At 40.5% G+C, this 25,357-nt stretch overlaps 1 protein-coding gene across 1 annotated transcript in view; it reads right to left on the reverse strand.

Moving 5' to 3' along the window:
* LOC137435114 (1-phosphatidylinositol 4,5-bisphosphate phosphodiesterase beta-1-like) overlaps positions 1–25,357 on the reverse strand; it is a 244,230-nt gene that overhangs the window by 108,301 nt on the left and 110,572 nt on the right. The window contains exons 10-12 of the mRNA XM_078785120.1: positions 10,198–10,355; positions 4,789–4,871; positions 215–299 (exon numbers count right to left, since the gene is read on the reverse strand). Coding sequence (XP_078641246.1) covers positions 215–299; positions 4,789–4,871; positions 10,198–10,355 — 326 coding nt within the window. The remainder of the gene's footprint in view (positions 1–214; positions 300–4,788; positions 4,872–10,197; positions 10,356–25,357) is intronic.

Genomic DNA, 25,357 nt, shown 5'->3' on the forward strand with positions numbered 1-25,357 from the left:
TTTCAAAAGGCCACTACGAAAAACTCCACTTTTGCGGCAGGAAGTGCTCTTGTTTTTTTAATGAGGATCATATCGGTAGGAAGAACAAGACTTATGGTCTTGTTTTTTTTAATGAGGAACATACCAACTGCAATCGTTTTTGTTTTTTTTTGTGATGAAATGTGTTTTTATCCTGTACATTTGCACTCGTTGCATGTGAGGAAATTCTACTTACACCGTATTTTTCAAGAGGCTCAATTAGCAAGAGGTCTCCAAAGATGGTGCGGCAGTATTCCGCCATCTTGGCTTGTTGCTTTGCACTGTGAAAGGAGCATGCACAAGCACCTGCATTCAGTTGCATATCCATGATGAAATGAAATAAAACCAAATTTATGAAACAAAATAATGATCTTTAAAGAAAAGGCGAAGTTCCAAAGATAGCTTTCTTCCCCTACCCACTCATTTTCCCCATTCCCCTACCCACCCTTTTCACGAGGCCTTTCACACATGTGCTATGTACAGTATACGTTTTCAATGACACTTCTGCTAGCACAAAATCTACAATTCAAATAGTCTTACAAACATAATTTTCAGCATTTAAACGAAAGAGTGGCAATTTCAAAATGAAGTAGAACGGCACTCGGTACAGCGCATACCTTTGCCAGGCGAACAGTTTATGGCAGTTTGCCACTCCCCCATGTGTGATCCTCTCCCCCTCTCCTGTGTGTGATCCTTTCCCCCTCTCCCCTCTGTGTGATCTTCTCCTGCTCTCCCCTGCATGTGATCCTCTCCCTGGTGAGTGATCCTCACCCTCTCTCCTGTGTGTGATCCACTCCCCAGTGTGTGATCCACACCCCATCTCCAGGATGTGTAATCCTCTCCCTGGTATGTAATCCTTTCTCCTGTGTGTGATCCTCTCCCCCTCTCCTGTGTGTGATCCACTCCCCTGTGTGTGACCCACTCCCCTGTGTGTGACCCACTCCCCTGTGTGTGACCCACTCCCCTGTGTGTGACCCACTCCCCTGTGTGTGACACACTCCCCTGTGTGTGACCCACTCCCCTGTATGTGACCCATGCCCCTGTGTGTGACCCACTCGCCTGTGTGTGACCCACTCCCCTGTGTGTGACCCACTCCCCTGTGTGTGACCCACTCCCCGGTGTGTGACCCACTCCCCGGTGTGTGACCCACTCCCCTGTGTGTGACCCACTCCCATGTGTATGACCCACTCCCCTGTGTGTGACCCACTCCCCTGTGTGTGACCCACTCCCCTGTGTGTGACCCACTCCCCTGTGTGTGACCCACTCCCCTGTGTGTGACCCACTTCCCTGTGTGTGACCCACTTCCCTGTGTGTGACCCACTCCCCTGTGTGTGACCCACTCCCCTGTGTGTGACCCACTCCCCTGTGTGTGACCGACTCCCCTGTGTGTGACCGACTCCCCTGTGTGTGACCCACTCCCCTGTGTGTGACCCACTCCCCTGTGTGTGACCCACTCCCCTGTGTGTGACCCACTTTTGGAGCCCCAGCGGATGTTGCAAGGTAGGTCAGAGGTTTCATAAATTCCTCAATAAAATTATGATTTTGAAACACTCAATATTAATCTGCCCCGAATCCGGAAGCACATGCCGATAATGAGCTGGTTTGATAATATCTAAATACAATCGTCATTTAACCACAGTATTGTTATAGTATCAATTTATGATTTGAATGATGGTGTTTGGAATTGAGTGAGTACAATTATGATTTTGAATTTCAAACCGTACGGAATGTGCAGCTCTATATCCGGATGCTCCATATCCGGATGTAACGTCAGCACGGATTTAAATATTTGTTTACGTCACCAGTGTTGGTAAAAGTTTATTTTTTTTATATTAATGTTATTTAATTTGTGATTGGAGTTATGCCGTTTGGAATGAAAATAGAGATATTGAATTCAAATGAATGAGGCAATGACGTGAGGGTTTCTATGTTCTAACCGTAACATTCGCGGATTCACCATTGACTGGGTATAGAACCATTCAGACGGGGTACGTTGTGTGTGCAAGTCCTTCACGATCCTGCTTTCCATGCTTGATGTTCGACTACAAGTGCCAAAGGAATGTGGGAATTTATTGGTTCATGGTTTCCCATTCGCCGTTTTTTAACCTAAGTCTTTCACGAACCTGCTGTCCAAGTCTGACATGCGACTGAAGGTGGCACAGGAATGTTTAATTTATTGGTTCCACGGTTTATCATTCACCATTTCCGCATTGTTTGCTTGCTTTTGACTCCCCGACGCACGGGTACATCGCTAGTGTGTGTGTGTGTGTGTGTGTGTGTGTGTGTGTGTGTGTGTGTGTGTGTGTGTGTGTGTGTGTGTGTATGTATATATATATATATATATATATATATATATATGTATACACATATACAATATACATATACATATATATATATACACATATACATATACATATGTTTATAGTTGCTTTGCTTAATCTCACCTCTAACATATTACTTACTAGCCGAAAGCACCCGGCGTTGCCCGGCGGGTTCTTTTTGAATGAATTTACTGCTATAATTCAGCTTTTACTCGCGACCATAGAAGATTGACTACTATAATTCAGCTCAGCTTTTAATTGCGAAATGGGCCTAGCCTGGCTGAGGCGGCCTCGACCGGCCTCACCACCTAGCCTATAACCTTCCCGGGGCCCGTCTCGACATTTTTGGTTCTTTTTGAATGAATTTACTACTATAATTCAGCTTTTACTCACGGCCGTAGAAGATTGACTTCTATAATTCAGCTCAGCTTTTAATTGCGAAATGGGCCCAGCCCGGCCGAGGTGGCCTCGACCGGCCTCGCAACCTAGCCTAAAACCTTCCCGGGGCCCGTCCCAACATTTTTTGTTTCAGAGGTTTCCTCCTATCTTTCACCGTTCAGGAGATTAGCGTGTGCAGACAAACAAACAAAAACTTTCTTTTATACAGACTTGGCATTTAATATGGAATATTTTTTTTGTGGGGGTGAATTTACTCTTCAAGATGACTTAGAACCAAAAGTTCATTGGAATTATGTTGAAATTATTCTAGATTTTGTTAATATGACGTTTAAAAGAAACAAAAACCACATTTGACATTTCGAAGCAAATAAATTGATCCTCAAAAGTGATGTAAACTGATATCGAACTCAATTCACGGACAGTACTGTGTTAAACTTCTGTACGTTTTCCAGAAGTATCTCTTTATTTTGCACATTAGCCAAAAAAAATTTCAACAAAAACAAAAGCTAAATTATGACTGGGATTACGGACAGTAAAATTACAGTTCAGTACTTCGTGTAACCCCATGAGCATTCAGGAGAGCACGTACACATTGAGGCATGCTGTTCACGAGATTTGCCAAGGTTTGGACAGGAATCGCTTGCCATGCAGTGACAATAGTCTGCTGCAATTCACGCACAGAGGTCGGCTGCTGGTCCAAGTTGTCGATTTGATGCGTTAATTCTGCCCACAAGTTCTCTATCGGATTCATATCCGGGGACATGGCAGGCCACTCCATATGCTCTACACCACGTTCAGCAAGAAAGTGTTGGATCATGCGAGCACGATGAGGCCGTGCATTGTCATCTTGGAAGACAAAGTTTCCTCGAAAGGCTGCATGAGCAAATGGAAGCAATGTTTCTTCCAGAATTACCCTGTACTTGAACTGGTTCAGGTTTCCATTAAGAACAACCAGGTCAGTTTTGCCCCCTGCATGAAAAGCAGCCCAAACGGTCACCCTACCACCTCCAGCTTGGACTCTTGGCACTATACAATCTTCGTTGTGGGCTTCATGCACTTGTCTGCGCACTCGGACGCGGCCATCTTGACGATAGACCAGAAATCTAGACTCGTCACTGAAGGTCACGTGATTCCAGTGTCCTGGCTGCCATTGACGGTGCTCTCTGGCCCACTGCAATCGGCGCTGGCTGTGTTGTCTGGTCAGGCATGGCTTTCTCAGGGGATGCCTGGCACGATAGCCTGCTTGAACCAGTCGTTGGTTGACTAGCCTTCTGGATATTGGGCACATTTGTCAGTTGATGCCACTCAGCCCTATGTCGATTAGCTGACTTGGTACGGCCATTGCAGACTAACCGGTGCAGCTGGCGATCATCTCTCCTTGTGGTTCTGCGTGGACGTCCTGGCCTCGGTATTGGAGTAGGGACACCCTTCTGAGCATTTCGTTTCAGGATCTTTGACACCTGACCTTGAGTGATGCCATACTGCCGAGCAATAGCACGCTTTTTCATGCCAGAATTTCGTAAAGCCACCACTCCATGACAAACAGCATTGTCAAGTTGACGGACCATCTCCAGAGGAAGCGGCAATAACTTTTGTAGATGTGCAGCAGTTGTTTTCCACTAATACAGAACGCAACAACCCTTGTATGCCCGATTGTGAAGCCAATCGTCAAATGTACCTGTCCTTACATTTTGTCACGCCACCTGTGATATAATCCTGTTATTGACTTCTTGCTGCGAAAGACATTCAGTGACATGGTTCTTTCAACAAAGACATCACCGAAGGGTAAAAAAAAACTCACCAGATTGATATACTGAGTTCAGAAAGTAAACCCAAGTCAAGAAAAAATATATATTCCATATTAAATGCCAAGTCTGTATATATAGATAGATAGAAGATAGATAGAAGAAAAATAAGAACACCTTATAGTATCAAAATCGATGATGTCATAATTTCAATAACATTTACAGATATGTAAGTTATGCTTAAATTATGTTTGTCTTGCGTGCATTCCTAAAATTTACACGTATGTAAAGTAAGTGATGCTTACGAGTCGACGTGATTCTCAAAGGAAAGAATCAGTGGGTATGGTGAGGTCTTGAATGCACAATCTGCAATGGCTTCAATGACATCCTAGGTGCACGGAGAAGAAATGGTGCAAAAACCCCAAGGTCAACATGATGGCAACAGTACCATGCAAGTGCATTTCCTCATTAACGAATGTACACGTACCTTCGACAATAATAAGACTGACTGCAGTGCTTAAAAAACGCGCTTGGAATGCAATTAAATGTTGAAATCCTCAACTTTCTGTACTCCAATATATGGTGCAAAGTATACAGTTGTGGCCAAAAATATTGGCACCTTTGCACTTTTTTCAAATAACTCACAATTTTCTCCAAAATTAAGTTGAAATTGACAGAAGTATTTTGTCTCCACAATTCTTTATTTCACTGTTAATACCTCCAAACCTTTGTTTTTGATTCAGAATTTAATATATCCTTTTAAATCAGAAAATAAAAAGAAATGGCAAAGACAAAATTATTGACACCCTAGACTTAATATTTGATAGCACAGCCTTTGGACAAAATAAATGCAGTCCAGCGTTTCCAATAGCCATGACTGAGCTTCATACACCACTCTACTGGCAGTTTGGCCCACTCTTCTTCTGAAAACTGCTCCAGTTCTCCCAGATTTGAAGGGTGCCTTCTCCCAACTGCCGTTTTCAGATCTCGCCACAAGTGTTCAATGGGGTTTAGATCTGGACTCGTTGCTGGCCACTCCAGAACAGTCCAGCGTTTTGTCTTGAAGCATTCCTGGGTGCTTTTTGAAATGTGTTTGGGGTCATTGTCCTACTGCAAGACCCATGACCTATGGCAGAGACCCAGCTTTCTGACACTGGGTTGAACATTGCGCTCCAAAATGCCTTGGTAATCTCCTGATTTCATGATGCCATGCACACATTCAAGGCACCCAGTGCCACATGCAGTGCCAGCAAACCCAAAACATCACCGAACCTCCTCCATCCATGTTTGACTTTAGGGAAGGTGTTCTTTTCTTTGAAGGCTTCATTTTGTTTTCTGTAAACATAGAGATGATGTGTTTTACCAAAAAGCTCTAATTTGGTCTCATCTGTCCACAGGACATTCTCCCAGAAGGATTTTGGCTTGTTCAGGTGTGTTTTGGCAAGCTCTAGCTGGGCTTTCTTATGTCTCTCCCTCAGCAGTGGGGTGCTACCATAGAACCCCCTTTCATTGAGTTGGCGACGGATGGTGCGAGTTGAAATTGTTGTACTTTGTGTCTGAAGGTCAGCTTTAATCTGTTTGGCAGTTGATCAAGGTGCTTTCTCCACCATTCGAACAATCCTTCGATCAAGTTTTCTCTTGCGGCCACGTCCAGGGAGGTTGGCTACAGTGCCTTGGGCCTTAAACTTCCTGATAACATTGCGTACGGTGGACACAGGAGCATCAAGGTATCTGGAGATGGACTTGTAGGCTTGAGATTGTCCATGCTTGGCTACAATCTTGTGTCTGACCTCCTCAGACAATTCTCTGGTTTTCTTTCTTTTCTCCATGCTCATTGTGGTACACACAGTGACACAAAACAGCAGAATGACTTTTTCTCATTCAAGCTGGTTGAATAAGTGATTTTTATATTGCAGGCACATGCAACTCACCACATGAGTTCAATTCCAAAGTAAAGGAGAATGACTTGTCTGAAACTAATTATTTCTGATGGCTTCTAAAAGGTGCCAATAATATGGTCTGGGATATTTTAGGTTTTCTGTGTGAAATAAGCTAAGATTTAGTAATTTTTTCAACTTTTCTTGTTTTGTTCCACTGCAAACCATGTGGATACCAAAATATTTTTTAATTTCAACAATTTTCTGGAAGACATGGTGCAATATTTGAAATTGGCAAGGGTGCCAATATTTTTGGCCATGACTGTATGTGCAGACTGCAGACTGCAACACATTGGTAAAGCCTTTGGAGTTTTGTATATGGAACATAATGAAAAGAAAATAACAAGATCGTGATGAGCTGCCTACAATTCCCAAGTGTGAATGTTGTTATGTTGACCAAGTGGGGAACACATGGGAACTCTCTGGAATTCTTCATTTTTCTAATGCATTCAACATATATCAGCAGCAATTACTGTACCCCAGGGAGAAGAGCATTCATGGCCAACAATATTGAAATACATTGTAGTAATTTGTTTTGAAGCCGGCCAATGATTTTTTTATTTATATACTTCCCAAAACAAGGCCATGAAAAACATTGGCTTGTCATCAAAAAGCACAAATTCACGATGGCAAGAAGAAAATTAATTCCCCAAAAAATGTCAATATAAGACAGACATTATAATGGGATGTTTTCTCTCCAAAACAAGCATCAATTTAAAGTCAGTGCTGTTCATAAACACAGTGCATAATCATCTTACGAGTCTCTAGTTTCAACATGACAGACATGTTTTAAATGCACACTATGTCAAGATGTATCGAGAACAGCTTAATTACCTTAATACATCCTTCCATGACATGGCATTCTAATTACAAAATAAATAAACTAGAAAGCATCTGAAAATGCAACGCATCTGTTAGTATTCAGACGTCTTCTTCCACATGCTAAAAATAATGAAAACAGTTCAAAAAAATACAAAATCAAAATTGATGATTTTATGCAACCTTCGAGCTTTAGATCTAAAAAAAAAAGAAATCAGCTTCTAGGTTTTACTGATGAACCAATTCTGGACCTGATATGAAAATTCTATACATTTCAGGTCAATTGGCCAAAAATGAATGATTCGATGCAACCTTGACCTTTGACCATTTGATCTAAAAAAAAAAATCGAGATTTTGATTGGTGAACCAATTCAGTGATCCAATATGAAAATTCCTAAAGTTTCAGGTCAATCGGATGAAAATTGAAGATTTTACATGACGATTGACCTTTGACCTTTTGCCAAAATTATTAATTTGCCTTCTCTGTATTAGCATAATAAAGCTTTGGTGAAAATTTGATGACAATCATACTAGAACTCACCAAATGTCTGTCCGTCTGTTCGAAGGTACCGCAAAAACGGCTCAACCGAACGCAACGATATTTTGGGTGGGTAATCCTGGGATCTCCAGGAGTAAAATCGGCTATTTAGTTTTTCCAATTTCAGCTTTGTTCTCCAGCATTCTCAGGTTTGGACTCCCGCATAACATTCACGTTCGCATAACGTCCATTGTGACGATGTTCTCATTGTGACGATGTATGTGTTCACGGTACGTTTGACGTGACGGTGTGAACGTAATTTCGTAATGTTTTTCGTTTCGTAATCCTTTAATGAATGTTTAATGTTTAATGAACGTTTAATGCCCTTCGATGTCCGGGGCCGCACGCGCGCTACACTGGACGGGCCAGCGTGTACCTTGCCCTTCGCCGTCAGGCTTGGGTAAACCGCTGAGCCCCATCCGTGATGGGGACTGGGGCTTGAGACATTGTCCTTCATTTAAAGTATAATAAACGCTGTCTCCATCGATCTTGCCAAGGCCGTAACAGCTGCAACGTTTAATCCCTACATGAGAGAATTCCACATAGCGATTTGGGCGGTGAATACGCTAACAGATCGCTGTCTCCATCGATCGCTAACAGATCGCTGTCTCCATCGATCTTGCCAAGGCCGTAACAGCTATCGGCTCAAAATCCTTTTAACTGTTGATTTGGTACAGTTACACGTATCCGGAATTTGGTACACGTAGCAGGAGTACATACGACATAGCGATTGTGAACACTATTATCGATCACGATTCACGATCACGATCATCACGATCATAGTGTGTTGATCACGATTTGAAACACGATAGAATAATATTTACCGATATGAACAGTGACGTGGCTTTTATTGAATCTAATTTTAATTAATTTTTAATAATCTAATTTTAATCTAATTAATCTGTGGCTGTCTAATGTTATTGAAATTCTAGTTTCCCTATACAAAAAAAAGGGCGCCATCAACATATGTTTTCAATATTTAAACTTTGTCTACACACCTCTTTTCCTGTATACAACATCCCTTTCCTCTTCCAAGCTTCCTTCTCTTTTTTTGCCTAGCCCTCATCCTTCACCTTCCTTTACTATTCTGTCAAATATATTTTCCTCCATTCACCCACTTTCCTTAATCTCTCTATTCCCTGTATGCAATATGCAGAATGCCCACAAAGTAGTTATGTTATATTTTGACGGTTCTTAAAGGTTTTGAAACACCTTAAAATATGACATTTGTTGCATTAATTGGAATCTCATGGAGGATACTAACATGGACTCCAGGTCCCTCACCTTTTGGGTGGTATGAGGAATAGATCGGTGTAACACGAAAGCTAAATCTTGAACGTTTTTTGAAATATCGCATACATCAAAGTACATGGACTGATGATCGGTCGGTTGGTTCGACAGCGCTCATTTCAATGTTCCCCGTCTCCGACCTTGTCGGAGGGGCAAGGGACAAAAAGTCAACAAATTTAGGTGATGTGAGAGTAACTAACCAGATAAACAAAACTGACTCCATATTTTTATGGCACAAATACCTTATTTCGAAACAAAAACTGAAATTAAATTGTTCCATAATTTAATCTAACACTTGATGTGGCTAAAAACAAGGCCGATTGTAGCAAGCACCAGTGCTCTTATAGTATAATTCAGGCTTTCTATACCTATCCTGCATGCCATGCTATGGGTAGTTGTCACTGTAATGTTAGATGGGCTGACACCAAGTGGTACAGCAGTGAGTGTGTTACTTTGTGAACAGAAGATGAACAAAAAAATTCAAGGTCAAAGTTCATCCCTCCAGTGAGTCAGATAATGCAAACCGCTCTGTGCACTTATCACCAAGTGATGGTTTAACAACTTTCCCTAATCAGGGATGTGTCAGGAAGTTTGTCGAGTGTAAGGTTCAAGAGAGCAGCTCACAAACGCCACGTCAGGCAATTTGCAATGACTGCGGCAAATAGTGGGCTGTTTTCATCACTCACTCGCTGTTATATCTCAAGTGGCAGATAAATTGACGGAGTAGGAAAATTTCATTGTGTAGGTTATAATTACCATTGACAAGAAGTCTGAATCGGGCAGTTTCACTTGGCATAAATATAACATTAACACCTTTCGGCTGCAATACATGCAATGTTTTCTCGACAGAAATCAAGGCTCATGGGAGAACTAAATGAGAGAGGGTAAAAGGTCAACATGCTGATATAAGGGGTGTGGTGGGGGAGGGAGGGAGGAGAAACAGATAGACAAAATTACAGATACACAACAATGTGGAGGAGAGTGGCAGGGAGGGAAAGGAGTGAGGGGTCAGCAAGTGCAAAAAAGCTCTGGAGTGGGTATATGAGACACCATGAGGTGGTGATGGTCAACGGTCCTTAAGGTTTTGTCACTAGATTCAGTAGTTGCTTATATGTCATTATAAGGCCTACCCGGAAGAGAATTTCAGTGGTCATGGTGAAGCCATGGGTGATGACAGGCTCTTCTTCAGCCGTGCGACCTTTCCAACAGTCTAGCTCGACACAGCGGCAGCCAGCAAGTAGAGTCTGCCTGTACATCTCCACCGAGGACATCCCAGCCAGCTGGCCCGCTGTCACCCATGGAACATGGGCACATATGAATATTGTAAGATTGGCATTTGCAATAAACTACTCGTACACGCTAATAGTAACATCATAAAGTGCATTTAAAATATGCTGCGTTTCTCTAAATAGTACAATATCTTATATATTTGGTATGTATGAGAAAAAGTCACTTCCTTGAAGGTGATTAATACATAAATCACTTGTAGGACAAGAACATTAGATGACATCAGCGCACTATTACTTGAATTACAAGGACATTAGGATTCAGCATGAACAAATCAACATGGTATATGGGATTTAGCCAGGGATCCCAGTATCCTGAGGCAGGTGCTCTGATGAGAGTGGCAAACAGGCCAACCTCAACCCATTATCTATTTTTGATGTCTGGAAGTCGTCTGCTAAATATACCACTTGTTTCAACACGTCACGTTCAATTAATATTTTTGTAATATGACAGCATTTAAGTTCCCTCAGCAGGGAATAAATGTTGTTCCTGGACCACCCCTCATTTCTCCATTCACTTACATGTTAATTTTCCTCTCACCCTCATTTCCCCTAAACACCTCTATTTCTGCCACCCTGATCTTTACGATCCTTTTGGCCTTTTGACATACTAGCTATAGCACCTACTCTTATCCTCAATGTTGTTCATTAGACCACTCAAACAATGATCCTATGAATATTTGTTCCCTCTCACCCCCTTATGAACCTCCTAACATTTACCCTTATGGACCTATGATCCTGCTAGCCTTATGAACCTATGATCCTTCTAGCCTTATGAACCTATGATCCTTCTAGCCTTATGAACCTATGATCCTTCTAGCCTTATGAACCTATGATCCTTCTGGCTCTTATACTATTGACACTGAGCACAGGTCCTTATACACTGGCAGATCATCTAGTAGACCACTCAAACAATGATCCTACAAATATTTGTTTATGTGTGGGAAATAATTTAATTCTCTTACCACTCTCTTCACCATCTCATCCAACTCACCGGTATTTAAATTAATTCTCTTATTTGTTTTGTGAACTTTTTTACAAGTTACCTTTTCAATAAGACTTATTTGATATTTTTTACATTCATTTTGTTTTCCATTTATATACCAAGGTTGATTACACCTCCACTCTTTAGTCCGGTTGATACTTGGTTCTATCATTTATATATTCATTAAAAAGGTGGCGGTAGCCCCTTAAAATCCCCAACCCCATTATCTTATCACTTATACAGACTTGGCATTTAATATGGAATATTTTTTTTTTTCTTGACTTGGGTTTACTTTCTGAACTCAGTATATCAATCTGGTGAGTTTCTTTTACCCTTCGGTGATGTCTTTGTTGAAAGAACCGTGTCACTGATTGTCTTTTGCAGCAAGAAGTCAATAACAGGATTATATCACAGGTGGCGTGACAAAATGTAAGGACAGGTACATTTGACGATTGGCTTCACAATCGGGCATATAAGTGTTGTTGCATTCTGTATTAGTGGAAAACACTGCTGCACGTCTACAAAAGTTATTGCCGCTTCCTCTGGAGATGGTCCGTCAACTTGACAATGCTGTTTGTCATGGAGTGGTACTTTACGAAATTCTGGCATGAAACAGCGTGCTATTGCTCGGCAGTATGGCATCACTCAAGGTCAGGTGTCAAAGATCCTGAAACGAAATGCTCAGAGGGGTGTCCCTACTCCAATACCGAGGCCAGGACGTCCACGCAGAACCACAAGGAGAGATGATCGCCAGCTGCACCAGTTAGTCTGCAATGGCCATACCAAGTCAGCTAATCGGCTTAGGGCTGAGTGGCAGCAACTGACAAATTTGCCTGTATCCAGAAGGCTAGTCAACCAACGACTGGTTCAAGCAGGCTATCGTGCCAGGCATCCCCTGAGAAAGCCACACCTGACCAGACAACACAGCCAGCGCCGATTGCAGTGGGCCAGAGAGCACTGTCAATGGCAGCCAGGACACTGGAATCATGTGACCTTCAGTGACGAGTCTAGATTTCTGGTCTATTGTCAAGATGGCCGCGTCCGAGTACGCAGACAAGTGCATGAAGCCCACAACGAAGATTGTATAGTGCCAAGAGTCCAAGCTGGAGGTGGTGGGGTGACCGTTTGGGCTGCTTTTCATGCAGGGGGCAAAACTGACCTGGTTGTTCTGAATGGAAACCTCAACCAGTTCAAGTACAGGGTCATTCTGGAAGAAACATTGCTTCCATTTGCTCGTGCAGCCTTTCAAGGAAACTTTGTCTTCCAAGATGACAATGCACGGCCTCATCATGCTCGCATGATCCAACACTTTCTTGCTGACCGTGGTGTAGAGCATATGGAGTGGCCTGCCATGTCCCCAGATATGAATCCTATAGAGAACTTGTGGGCAGAATTAACGCGTCAAATCGACAACTTGGACCAGCAGCCTACCTCTGTGCGTGAATTGCAGCAGACTATTGTCACTGCATGGCAAGCGATTCCTGTCCAAACCTTGGCAAATCTCGTGAACAGCATGCCTCGACGTGTACGTGCTCTCCTGAATGCTCGTGGGGGGTTACACGAAGTACTGAACTGTAATTTTACTGTCCGTAATCCCAGTCATAATTTAGCTTTTGTTTTTGTTGAAATTTTTTTTGGCTAATGTGCAAAATAAAGAGATACTTCTGGAAAACGTACAGAAGTTTAACACAGTACTGTCCGTGAATTGAGTTCGATATCAGTTTACATCACTTTCAAGGATCAATTTATTTGCTTCGAAATGTCAAATGTGGTTTTTGTTTCTTTTAAAGGTCACATTAACAAAATCTAGAATAATTTCAACATAATTCCAATGAACTTTTGGTTCTAAGTCATCTTGAAAAGTAAGTTCACCCCCACAAAAAAAATATTCCATATTAAATGCCAAGTCTGTATATATCTTATCACTTATATATCTTATCACTTATATATATCTTATCACTTATATATCTTATCACTTATATATATTTTAACACTTATAACCATAAGGGAGACTATCAATCCATTTTCTAAAATAAACCTCATCATCAAAAGCCCCCAATGCTTTCTTATTCACCACTTCTGAATATAATTGATATTTATAACTTCTCATTCCATTAATCTTTCTAAACTCTTCTTTCTTTGTTAAACAGTTATAATAATCCTTAAAGTTTATTGTTTCTTTAATAACATTTTTCTTTACACCTTTTAACTTCTTATCAGTCTTTTCAACGTTATTCACAATTTCTTTATAAGCATAGGCCTTTGACCTCAATCCCACAAATTCACTCATAACATATCCTCCTAATTCATCCTTGAACTTTCCAATCACCTTTTTATTTTTAGAAGAGAACAACTCACTCTCTGGACTGTAATTACTTGTATCATAGATATTAATGTCCTTTTTCATGTCTGAATAAACATCATCAGTATTAATTTTCAAAATAAAACTATCTGTAAACCTGGACAATAAAACTATCTGTAAAATAAAAACCTGGACAGGTTTCCTGTCTGGTCGTGAGAGGACGCTGGCGTCACTTGCTCGCCGCTTCTCTGACTGGACCATTGTCCGTATCTTGCTTTCCTGGTGGTCGTGGCGGATTTTTGGCCATTGAGTCTTCCTCTGCACGGTCCCGGCTCTGCTCTGCTGCTCCTGGCTTCACCTGCTCGGCTCCTTCGCTATTTCCTCGGGCTCACTCTCGTGGGTTGTGCCGCCCATTGTTTGCAGCGGCGGTGGTGGCGGTTTGCCGCCGTGATCTTGATTAGCGGCGGCGGTCGTTTGCCACTGCATTTGCCGCTTTGCCTCCTCAACCTTGGCCTCGTGCTCGTCTCTTCGCTCCTGTCTGCCCTCTGCATGGTTCCGGCTCTGCTCCTGGCTTCACCTGCTCGGCTCCTTCGCTGTTTCCTCGGGCCCACTCCCGTGGGTTGTGTCGATTGTTTCGCCTCCTCACCCTTGGCCTCGTGCTCGTCCCTTCGCTCCTGCTGGCATGGCTCTGCGGTACTCCGCCGCAAGGCTTCTCCTGCTTAAAACCCGCTCCACCCCATCATGCATCTCTGCAATCAAATCGAATGGACTCCTGCGTCGACTCAGGTACATTCACCGTGGCTCCGGTCGTAAGTTTGTTTATTTACAATCAGGTCACTCCATCCCCATCCTCTGGTCGGCTCAGCGCACTCCCACTCATCGTCCCAACACACCTGGTCACAACAACGCACAAAATCGCACCTCCTGTCTGCGAACCCTGGCCAAATCACCTGGATTCATACCCGCCATACAAAACAACATCAAGCTCACCCTGTTCAATACCCGGTCCCTCAACAACAAATGCCTCATCCTGAACGACTACATCCTGGAAAATAAACTGGACTTTCTCTGTCTCACTGAGACCTGGCAACAACCACTGGACTACTACACGCTCAACCTCACCACACCCAATGGATATTCTTACATCAATAAACCACGCTCGGAGGGCCGAGGTGGTGGAATTGCCGTTATTCACCGACAAGACATCAAGACCAACCTCATCTCCATCTCATCTGCTCCATCATTTGAACACCTGGCTTTTAAACTCTCTGGTCACACACAGTCAGTCATGGCTGTTGTCTACCGCCCTCCCAAACCACACCCATCATTCCTGTCTGACTTCTCCTACTTTCTGACCCAGCTATGTTCCCTCTCCCCCTCAATCCTCCTCCTTGGTGATTTCAATATCCACATGGACTCCACTGACTCCACGCTAACCACTGACTTCACTGATTTACTCACCTGCTTTAACCTCACTCAACATGTCAACTTTCCTACCCATAACCGTGGTCACATTTTGGACCTTGTCTGCTCTACTGGACTAATTTTGCACCATCTCTCTGGCTCTGACCTCACTCTCTCTGACCACCTAGCCATCACTCTGACCATCAACATCCCCACCCCAGCACCAAGGCATTATCGCACTATCAACTTCCGTAAGCTAAACGCTCTTTCACCTGCCTCATTCTCATCGACCCTCTCTGAAAAAATGTCCACTTCTCCCTTCGTTGACCTCCACACCCCTTCTGACCTCACTGACTACTACAACCACACTCTCTCCTCCTGCCTTGACCAACTTGCGCCTATAAAAACCAAAACAGTTTCTTTCACCCATTCTGCTCCCTGGTTTACCCCTGAACTCCGCCTGATGAAAACTCGTGCTCGCCAACTTGAAAGACTCCGCAATAAAACAGGTCTCACAGTTCACTCCCAGGCCTACAAGGACCACATACAACACTATAAAGATGCCCTCTCCCGCGCCCGCTCCGCCTACTACTCTCAAATTATCCACTCTGGCTCCGTAAACCCAAAAGCACTCTTCTCTACAATAAACAAACTCCTCAGCCCCCTGAACACCACCACCCAGTCATTCACAATAGACAAATGCATCTCCTTCCTTTCATTCTTCCAACGCAAAATTGAAAACATCTACAACAGCTTGACCACCGCCGCACCCGCTCCCCCTCAAACCACCTGCCCCCCCTTATCCTGCCATCCCCTGTCTCAATTCTCCCCAGTCTCCCCTACTGACCTCTCTGAACTCCTCATCGGAATGAAAACTGCCACCTGCACTCTTGACCCCATCCCCTCCAGCTTTGTCAAGGCCTCCCTTTCTGCTCTCTCTCCACTTATCATTGCAACAATAAACTCCTCCCTGTCTACAGGCATCGTCCCACCTTCCCTCAAAATTGCTGCTGTTACCCCCATTCTGAAAAAACCTGGACTAAACCCTGACACCCTAAATAACTTCAGACCCATCTCCAACCTACCCTTTCTGTCAAAGGTTTTGGAACGCGCTGTAGCCACTCAACTCAAACATCACCTCTCTGCCAATAACCTGTATGAAACATTCCAATCCAGATTCCGCTCCAACCACAGTACTGAAACTGCTATCCTCAAAATCACCAACGACCTTCTCCTCTCCTCTGACGCTGGCAACCTCAACATTCTCATCCTCCTCGACCTCAGCGCCGCCTTTGACACCATCGATCACACCATCCTCCTCACCCGACTTGAAACCACCTTTAACATTACCGGCACTGCCCTCTCTTGGATTAAATCATACCTCTCTGACAGACGTCAGTTCATCTCCATCAATAACTGCAAATCCCCCACTGCTCCCCCCCCCAAGGTGTCCCCCAAGGTTCAGTTCTTGGCCCCCTCCTCTTCATCCTTTACCTGTCCCCCCTCGGTCACTTAATCCGCCGTCATGGTCTCCAAATTCCACTGCTTTGCCGATGACATCCAGCTTTTCATCTCCACCAAGTCCATCTCCACCGCCACCCACTCTATCCTGACAAACTGCATCACTGAAATAAAATCCTGGCTTCAAATCAACTTCCTCAAACTTAACTGTGATAAATCTGAAATAATCATCATTGGCCCAAAAACGCTCACCAAGTCCACCCATAACTTTGCCCTCAACATCGACGGTTTCCCAGTATCCACCTCCCCTCACATCCGGAATCTTGGCATCATCTTTGACCAAACCCTCTCCTTCGACAAATACACTAAACAGATCACAAAGACAGCCTTCTTTCACCTGAAAAACATCGCCCGTCTCCGTCCATCCCTCTCCTCCGTGGCTGCAGAAACCCTCATCCACGCCTTCATCACTTCCCGTCTGGACTACTGCAATAGCCTCCTTTATGGTTCACCCTCAACAATTACCAATAAACTCCAATACATTCAGAACTCCGCTGCCCGTCTACTCACCCATTCCCGGACCCGTGACCACATCACCCCCGTCCTTTACAAGCTTCACTGGCTCCCCATCTCCCAGAGAATCCAGTACAAAATCCTCCTCTTGACCTACAAAGCCCTCCATAACCTGGCCCCATCCTACCTGGCTGACCTCCTCTCCAGACACACTCCCACCCGCAACCTCCGCTCTGCTGGTACCAACCTCCTGACCCCCCCCCATCCGGACAAAATTTAGATCCTGGGGGGACAGGGCCTTCTCCATCGCTGCTCCCACCCTCTGGAACTCGCTACCTCACACCATCAGAGACTCCTCCTCACTCACCACATTCAAAACATCACTCAAGACCCACCTGTTCAACACTGCATTCAACATTTAACCCACAGCATCTAACCCCTGACTATCTCCTCTCCTTCTCCCTCCTTTGTGCTTTGAATATTTCCCTATTGATTCTTCTTTTTTGCAATTGTCTTTATGTTTTGCTATGCATTATGTTTTGCACTCTGTCAAAGCGTCTTTGGGCTTCCTGAAAAGCGCTATATAAAATAAATGCATTATTATTATTATTATTATCTGTATCCATATAAAGTAGATTAACATCATTTTGATATTTCTTCCTCAAGTTATTGTAAAAGTAATCATACATCAAGGACTTTGATAAATCAAGTATTGAGGTACCAATGTAAATAGGTTTGTCCATCTCAACGCTTTCTCTCATCAAATGTATCGCACAAAAGTTTTCCGTAAAAACTTCTACTCTCGAGAAGCTTGGTCTGTTGATCAATTTTGATGCTTGTTTCCATGATGTTGATAGACGAATGTTTTGTCTCTTTCTAACATTCTCCATCGTTTTTCCAAATACAGCGTTATTCATCAACTTATAAAAGTCTTTCTCAAAATCATTCTTTGATTCAATCCTGTGTTGTGTGTTAAAATCAATGTACTCTTTCAACCAATGACTCTGATTAAACTTGAGAATCCTATGTATCTTTTCAACAAAGACCCTTTGAAAGACATTGTCTCAAATTTCTTTGATGGAGCACATAATTTTTCTTGTTGTATAGTGTTGTTAGAAGCTTCTCTGATGCCCTTTACATTAAATGATTGATGATAATCACTTAACCACTCCTTCTTTGCACTTTCCTTTTCACAAGCAAACGGGAGATCTTTGTGTAGGTTATGGAGTTCCTCTGGATATTTTAAATCAACCTCAAAATAATATCCCTTCTTTGTTTCATCCAATTCTTTTTGTGTTGATATACAGAGATTTTGTAGAACTTTCTTCTGATATTTCTCTTTACCCCATTTCAAACCACCATAAGGAAGTGCTTGAGACATTGCCCACCCATTCAAGTTATTCGCATCATAATACATCAAGTAGGAGCTCTCTACCGATGGATCATAATCTGGAATGTACTTGTTATTTGCTTTAGCATATCTCTTTGAACAGACTTGTGAAATTCCTCCTCTTTGCCTTCTCAATCATCAAGAGCATATCAACATCTGTTATAAGATCCAACTCTTGCATAGCCATCTTTAACATAACACTCCAAGCCAATCCAGGGGCAGTGTAATAGTGAGCAGGATCCAATCCATATCCAGAATGACAGATTGTTCTGAAAGCCTCAAACACATCAGCCAACAAAAGCACATCAGTTTTGAGATACAAATCGTGATACTCACCAAGATTCTTGATGTTATATTTTTCCCAAACATTTTGTGTGTGTACATAATCTTTATCAGATATATGACTATTATTTAATTTATTAAAGAAAATTTTTTTTGAAGGAAGTTGTGTTTCATTGAATCTCTCAAATGAGCCCATATAGTCATAGGGATAAATTCCCTTTTGTGTTAGTAAATCTTTGTCTGAAAAATACTCTGAAAGACATGGAAACTCTTTTAGATTTTGAACCAAGTTAACCAATGGACTTGCCATGAATTTAAATGTATCAAGAAATCTGATCTGAGTTATAGGAGATGTATGAATTGTTTTTGTGAATGAAATGTATTTCTGATCTGTGTTTGGAATTGCTGAGATACTTCCAGAAGTCTTTGAGAGTTCCTTGATAAATAGATGTGTATCATAATGAGCGTTGTTATGAAGAAAGACAGGAATGAAAGAGGGGAGTTTATAATTAATATTACAACTTTGATGAGCCAGACCTCTATATTTACCAGTGAGATGACAATGATCTCTAACCTTTAGGCCTTCACCAATTTTCTCCTCACAAATATGACAGACATTGTTTTTTCTAAATTCCCTTTTCTCTTCACTCATCAAGGACATTGGTTTATTGGTTTCTCTCATTATCTTGGTTAATCGAACACAGTCTTTTTCTAGTTGTTTCACAAACTCCTCTGGGGTATTTGAGCCTCTATACTCCTCTAACTTGTTATATTCATAATCAACGGATGATTTGATATAATAACAAAAACTACAAGGAGTATGTTTTTGATATTTATTTGTGTATGATTCTTTTGGATCTGGAGAAGCAGTATCAATTTTTTCGAGAATACTTTCAAAATCAACATATATAACAAATGGATTTTTATTTTTTTTTATTTTTATTTTTTTGTATACAAGATCGAGGCTCGTGAAAGAGCTAACATTAATCACACAAAAAGACAAACCGACACACAAAACACAAAAAACAAGGGGAGCGGCAGACAAGATGGGGAGAGAGGGGGAAGGACACAAAAGAGAGGGGGAAGAGGAGGAAGGACACAAACACAACATTTGAGAGCAGGGACATCGGGAGGACTTGGGGGGAGGTGGGAGAGGAATAAAGCATATGAACACTGCAAGGACTCTGGGGTGAATTACCGGGGGTAGAAAAGATCAAGGTTTTCGATGGGGGAAGATAAGAGATGGTGGTGAACAGCTGTTTTAAAGACCTGGAGGGAGGAGTGGGATTGAAGGGAGTGGGGGAGTTTGTTCCAGAGGCGGGAGAAAAGGGGATTGAAAGAGTGAAGGTGAGCAGAGAGCCTAGACTTTGGCAGTTTAACCATAAGAGGGTTGCAGGCAGATCTTGTGCGACCTGAAGGAATATTGGGGGGACAGAGCACAGAGAGAGCTGGGGGAGCAAGGCCGGAGAGGAGTCGGTAGAAGACAGAAAGACCACCAACCTGCCTGCGGTGAGTGAGTGAAAGGCCCTCGGTGTTGACTACATCGCAGGAGATTCCAATGATTCTGAAAGCTTTGGCCTCAACAGCGTGAAGCCGAGCAAGGTGTGAGGCAGGAGCACCAGCCCAGAGGGGGGAACAGTATTCTATTGAGCTGCGGATGAAAGCCTTGTATGTGGTGAGGAGCTCAGGTGTGCCAAGGAAGGACTTCGCACGACGGAGGATGCCCAGTCGGCGACTGGCTTTGGAGGCCAGCTTGGAAATGTGGTTTTCCCAAGAAAGATCATGGCAGATAGTGAGACCCAAAAGCTTGAGCGACAGAACTTCTTGGAGAGGATTGTTGAGAAAGTAGATGGGAGGGTTGTCCAGTCGGTCCTTTCGGAGAGACATTGTAAGAGTGTGAGATTTGTCAGGATTGAAAGACATGTTCCACTTGTTTGACCAGTCTGTGATTTTGTCCAGGTCTGCAGAGAGTGAGGAGGCTGCAGACTGCCGATCTGAGGGATGAGGAATGGAGCGACAGAGAGTAGAGTCGTCAGCAAAGAGATAGAGAGGATTTTCAAGAGAGTCAGAGAGATCATTGATGAAGACCAGAAAAAGCATGGATGTTTTATTGTTTTCTTTTCATCTTTGAATGAGATCTTTGAGCCTTCTTTAGGCATATTGATTACCGTCGATTTATGATCACCACAATAATTTCAATGTTTATCTAATCTTTCTTGTGTATGGAAGAAGTTATGACAACGCATACAAATATATATTTTATTTGTTCTTTTACATACTTGTGGTTTTATTAATTTTGTAATATCTTTGATGTATGTATAATGTGAATTTTCCTCTGAATTAAAATATAGAACATTAATATGAGTTTGATTATAATTTTCAGAAAGGTTTAAAATCTGAATGTTGTTTGTTTCCGTCAGACCATAAACATTAACTGATAAATTATTCATCTTTTCAAATTTAGGAATATCATTTAAAGTCATTGGAAAATTTAGATCTTTTGTATTCAACGTATTCTCATATTTTTTATAATGAGATACTCTTTCAACATGACTATCTTGTGGATGTAGATGTGCTAGAATAGACCAGAGAAAATATTTATTGTCTTTATTTTTGATATTGATAACTGCTTTTCTATTTTTGATAACACTAGGTAAATCAATGTAAGAAGAAGCGTTTAGAGGATCTGATTTAAGAATATGAATGTCAATAAATAGTATCCCATCTATATTGAAACCACTTCCAGTAATAGTATGCTCAAGTTCTTGTTCTTGTTCTTGCTTGATCAGTTGATCATAAACAGGATTGACCTGATTGTATGTTGTTATAAAGTGTGTCTGTTCTCATGTAAGCTGTATCAGTGAAAACATCACCAGTGAATGGATCTTCTTTTGAGATTTTCATTTTAATACCCATATAGAACTTGATTGATTTCAACTCAATAAGAGTCTTTTCAATAAAATCTTTCACAGAGGGTTTGATGATATCCACAGCCTCAACAATTGAATTGGGGCAAGGAGGATGAAAGTCAAATATGTGTATTCTGATATGATTTTTGAAAGCACCATCAGTATTCTTAATAGTAAACAATTTTGACAAGTGTTTGTTTGTTTTAAGATGGGCTTTAAACCCCTTCTTGAGGGTGGTTGATTTACAGACCTTACAATATCTTGTTTTAGGTGGAAGAGGGGAAAGTTTGCTAAGAATGTTGTATGTATGTTTTGCGGTGAGAATACGTTGTTTATAATATTTTACTTCCTTCTCGCAAGTATCACAATAAACCATATTTATAGCGTGAGAAAACGTGGTGTTTTATATATATCGCTGTGCTTAAAATAAAACACTTTTGAGCTTTCCAGCTCCGTTTTATATATATCGCTGTGCTTAAAATGAAACACTTTTGAGCTTTACAGCTCCGTTTTATATATATCGCTGTGCTTAAACTAAAACACTTTTTCACTCAATCATCTGAGTCATAACTACCACATGAATACTCAGAATCATACTCGGAGTCATCAATCATCAAAATCTCAGTCACTACTCTCATAACTATCATTTGAGCACAAACTATTAGTATCATAACTATCATCTGAGTTCAATGAAATACTATCATCACCATCGTCCGAGTTCAATGAAATACTATCATCACTATCGTCCAAGTTCAATGAAATAGTAAAATCTTCACTGCTGTAATGACTCATATTTAATAAGCAGCAAAAACCTTTCCATCTATACCAATATACTTTCTTTCATTAACGGATTCAATCACTACATTTTTAATATCGAAAGTTATCTTAAAATAATCTCTAATTATCATAGAACTAAATGACATTTCACCAGAAATATTAACATCATTCATTTTACTTAGATCTACACCCTTTGGATTATTAAAGAAAATACAAATTTCTCCACGTGTATTGTTGATGGTCTTATCATTCATTAAAAAAACCCCACTCATATCGCGTCCGATCACTTTTTCAAGCTTTGAATAAATTGCCAGGAGTAGAGGAGAAACTTTTGTTAGATTTACTTTATTGGATGTCTTTCCAGGTATAGTTAGAGCTCTTCCTTTAAATGAAATAGAGGGGCTCATGTTATTTTCCATAACTGGTTTTACCCAAAAATTTCCATATTTATCTTTGTTCAATTTAACATCTTTGACATATTTTTCTATATCTTCCACCGAAGTAGAGATTGATTGAAATTTGTATTTTGTGCTTTGAAACATTGTATTTATTAATTAATAAACTTGCGTTTAGTTTAAGTAAAAATTTACTGTTTAAATATGATAAATTCTGAAGGAGATTTAGTATTTCCAGACTTTCCATATGATAATTTAGAAATCTGCGGCCGTTGTGGTAGAATAGGGCTTAATAATGAGGGTTCATATAAACAATGTATTTTCTGTGATTTAATTTTAATTAATGATAATAAAAAAATAAAAATATATATATAACTCTTTTAAATTAGAACCAAAAATGAATTACTTTACTAGATTAATAAGAGAGATGAATGTTAAGCATTATGATGATAATACACCATTTCTTACAAGGGAAGAGACTATTTGTATTGAGGAAATGTATAAGGGTTTAATGATATTTATTATTCAAAATAATTTTAATGGAAATGTTAATACAAGATACTATATAAATAAAATAATGAATTCTTTTGAAATTAAACCTAAACTTAGGATAACATATAGAGTTTCTAAAAATGCTCAAAAAAGTTAGATGACTTGTTTTCCAAATATATAAATGAATGATTTTTTACCCGTTTGGGAAAATAAGATAAAATTTAATAGCCATAAAAATATTCCAAATTCATTGAGATGTCTAATAGTTGGTTCAAGCGGATGTGGAAAAACCTGTTTGCTTTTAAAGATGCTCCTTAGTCCTAATTTTTTAGATTATGATAATTTAATAATTTTTACGAAGTCAAGTTTTCAACCCGAGTATCAACTACTCTCACAGGGTTTTAATGCGGGTCTTAAAAAGGAAGACATTATCGGTTTATTTAAACTTTAAAACAAACTAAATGATTATATTATTGAAGTTTTAATACAATTATTTTGTGATGCACAGAAATCAAAACCGAAACCAAAACCCATAACTTGTATTCTCAGTGATAATACGGATGATATACCTTCACCCCAAGATTTAGATAAATCAAAAAAGAACCTCGTTATCTTTGATGATTGTGTTAATGAGAGAAACCAAACAGTAATGGATAGCTACTATACAAGAGGGAGACATTCTTCTTGTAATTGTATTTATCTTAGTCAGTCATATTTTCAACTCCTTTGGCGCTCAATAAGAAACAATGCTAATACTTTTATTTTATTTAGGTTGAATTCAATAGATACAAATAATTTTTGGAGAGATAATTGTTCTACATTATGTAGTAAGAAGGAATTTGAAAATTATATGAAACACACGATTGGAAAATATAAATATATTGTTGTGAAACAAGATGAGATACTAACTGATATTTTACACACATAAATGACAACTATTATTATTAATCTTGTGGGTAAATCTGCTTCAGGAAAGAACTTTCATAAATCTAAACTCTTGAATAGTAAAAATGAAAAGATTGTAAGTTTTTTTTTAAAACACCCTATGATTCGTTTTGTAGGTACTACAACCAGAGCAATGCGACCAGGAGAAGTAGAAGGGAAAGATTATTACTACATTTCAATGGAGGAACATATGCGATTGAGGAACGAAGGTCAAATATTTGAGGTCTCTCTTGGTTCTACAAATTATTCACATTGTAAGAGTGAGTTAAATAAAGTAAAATCTAACGGTCTTGGGATTTTAGAAACTAATCCTGAAGAATGAGACAAATTATTAAACATTTGCGTGGTGATGGAGTTAAGATTTTATCATTCGGTTTTGATATCGATGAGGAGACTCAACGCAAACGTATGAAAAGCAGAGATACAAGTATTCGTGAAGAAGAAATAACAACTTGTATTAATACCAATAAAGAATTTGATGAAATATTTAAAGAAAAGGATTTATTTCAACACATTTACTATAATGACGAAGAAAAGGAAAATTTTCCCATTGACCTTTACAATTCATTAAATGATATTTTTCAATAAATAAATACAGAAGATGAATACCGAAGAAAGAGCAAGAAAGTTTAAAGAACATCAAGAGTTGCTTTCAAAAGTTGTAAAGCAACAGGAAGAGATAAAGAAGAAACGGAGACAGAAACTAACTGGTGAAGAAGCCTTTGAAAGAAAACAAGAGAAATTTTTTTAACCACTTTTAAAAACTCAACAAACGATTTCACCTACAGTTCCCACGGTAGAATTTACTCCGAAAAAACTTCAAATGCTCAAAGATTTTAGTCAAATGACAGAGCAAGAACTTGGAGAATTAGAACATGATGATGAAGGATTATTTCGGAAACTTGAGGAGGTAAATCAACCCCCTAATTATGTTGTGGAAGCTCTTCAAAACAATGAATATTCGGCGGATTCAAAAACCAGAGCAGGTCTCATTCCAACAGAATAACCAGCACAGTTCCATCTTGTGAAAGAAAAGTTATTGATATTTAATGATAAATTGGTGTTCTTAAGTTCTGCTCAACCAAATGTTGAATTAACTCCAAGATTAATGTTTCTTCTAACAAACTCCGGATTCAGTGGTTCAAAATA

This window comes from Myxine glutinosa, chromosome 9 (assembly GCF_964187855.1).
Source record: "Myxine glutinosa chromosome 9, kmMyxGlut1.1, whole genome shotgun sequence".
Classification (NCBI taxonomy): Eukaryota; Metazoa; Chordata; class Myxini; order Myxiniformes; family Myxinidae; genus Myxine; species Myxine glutinosa.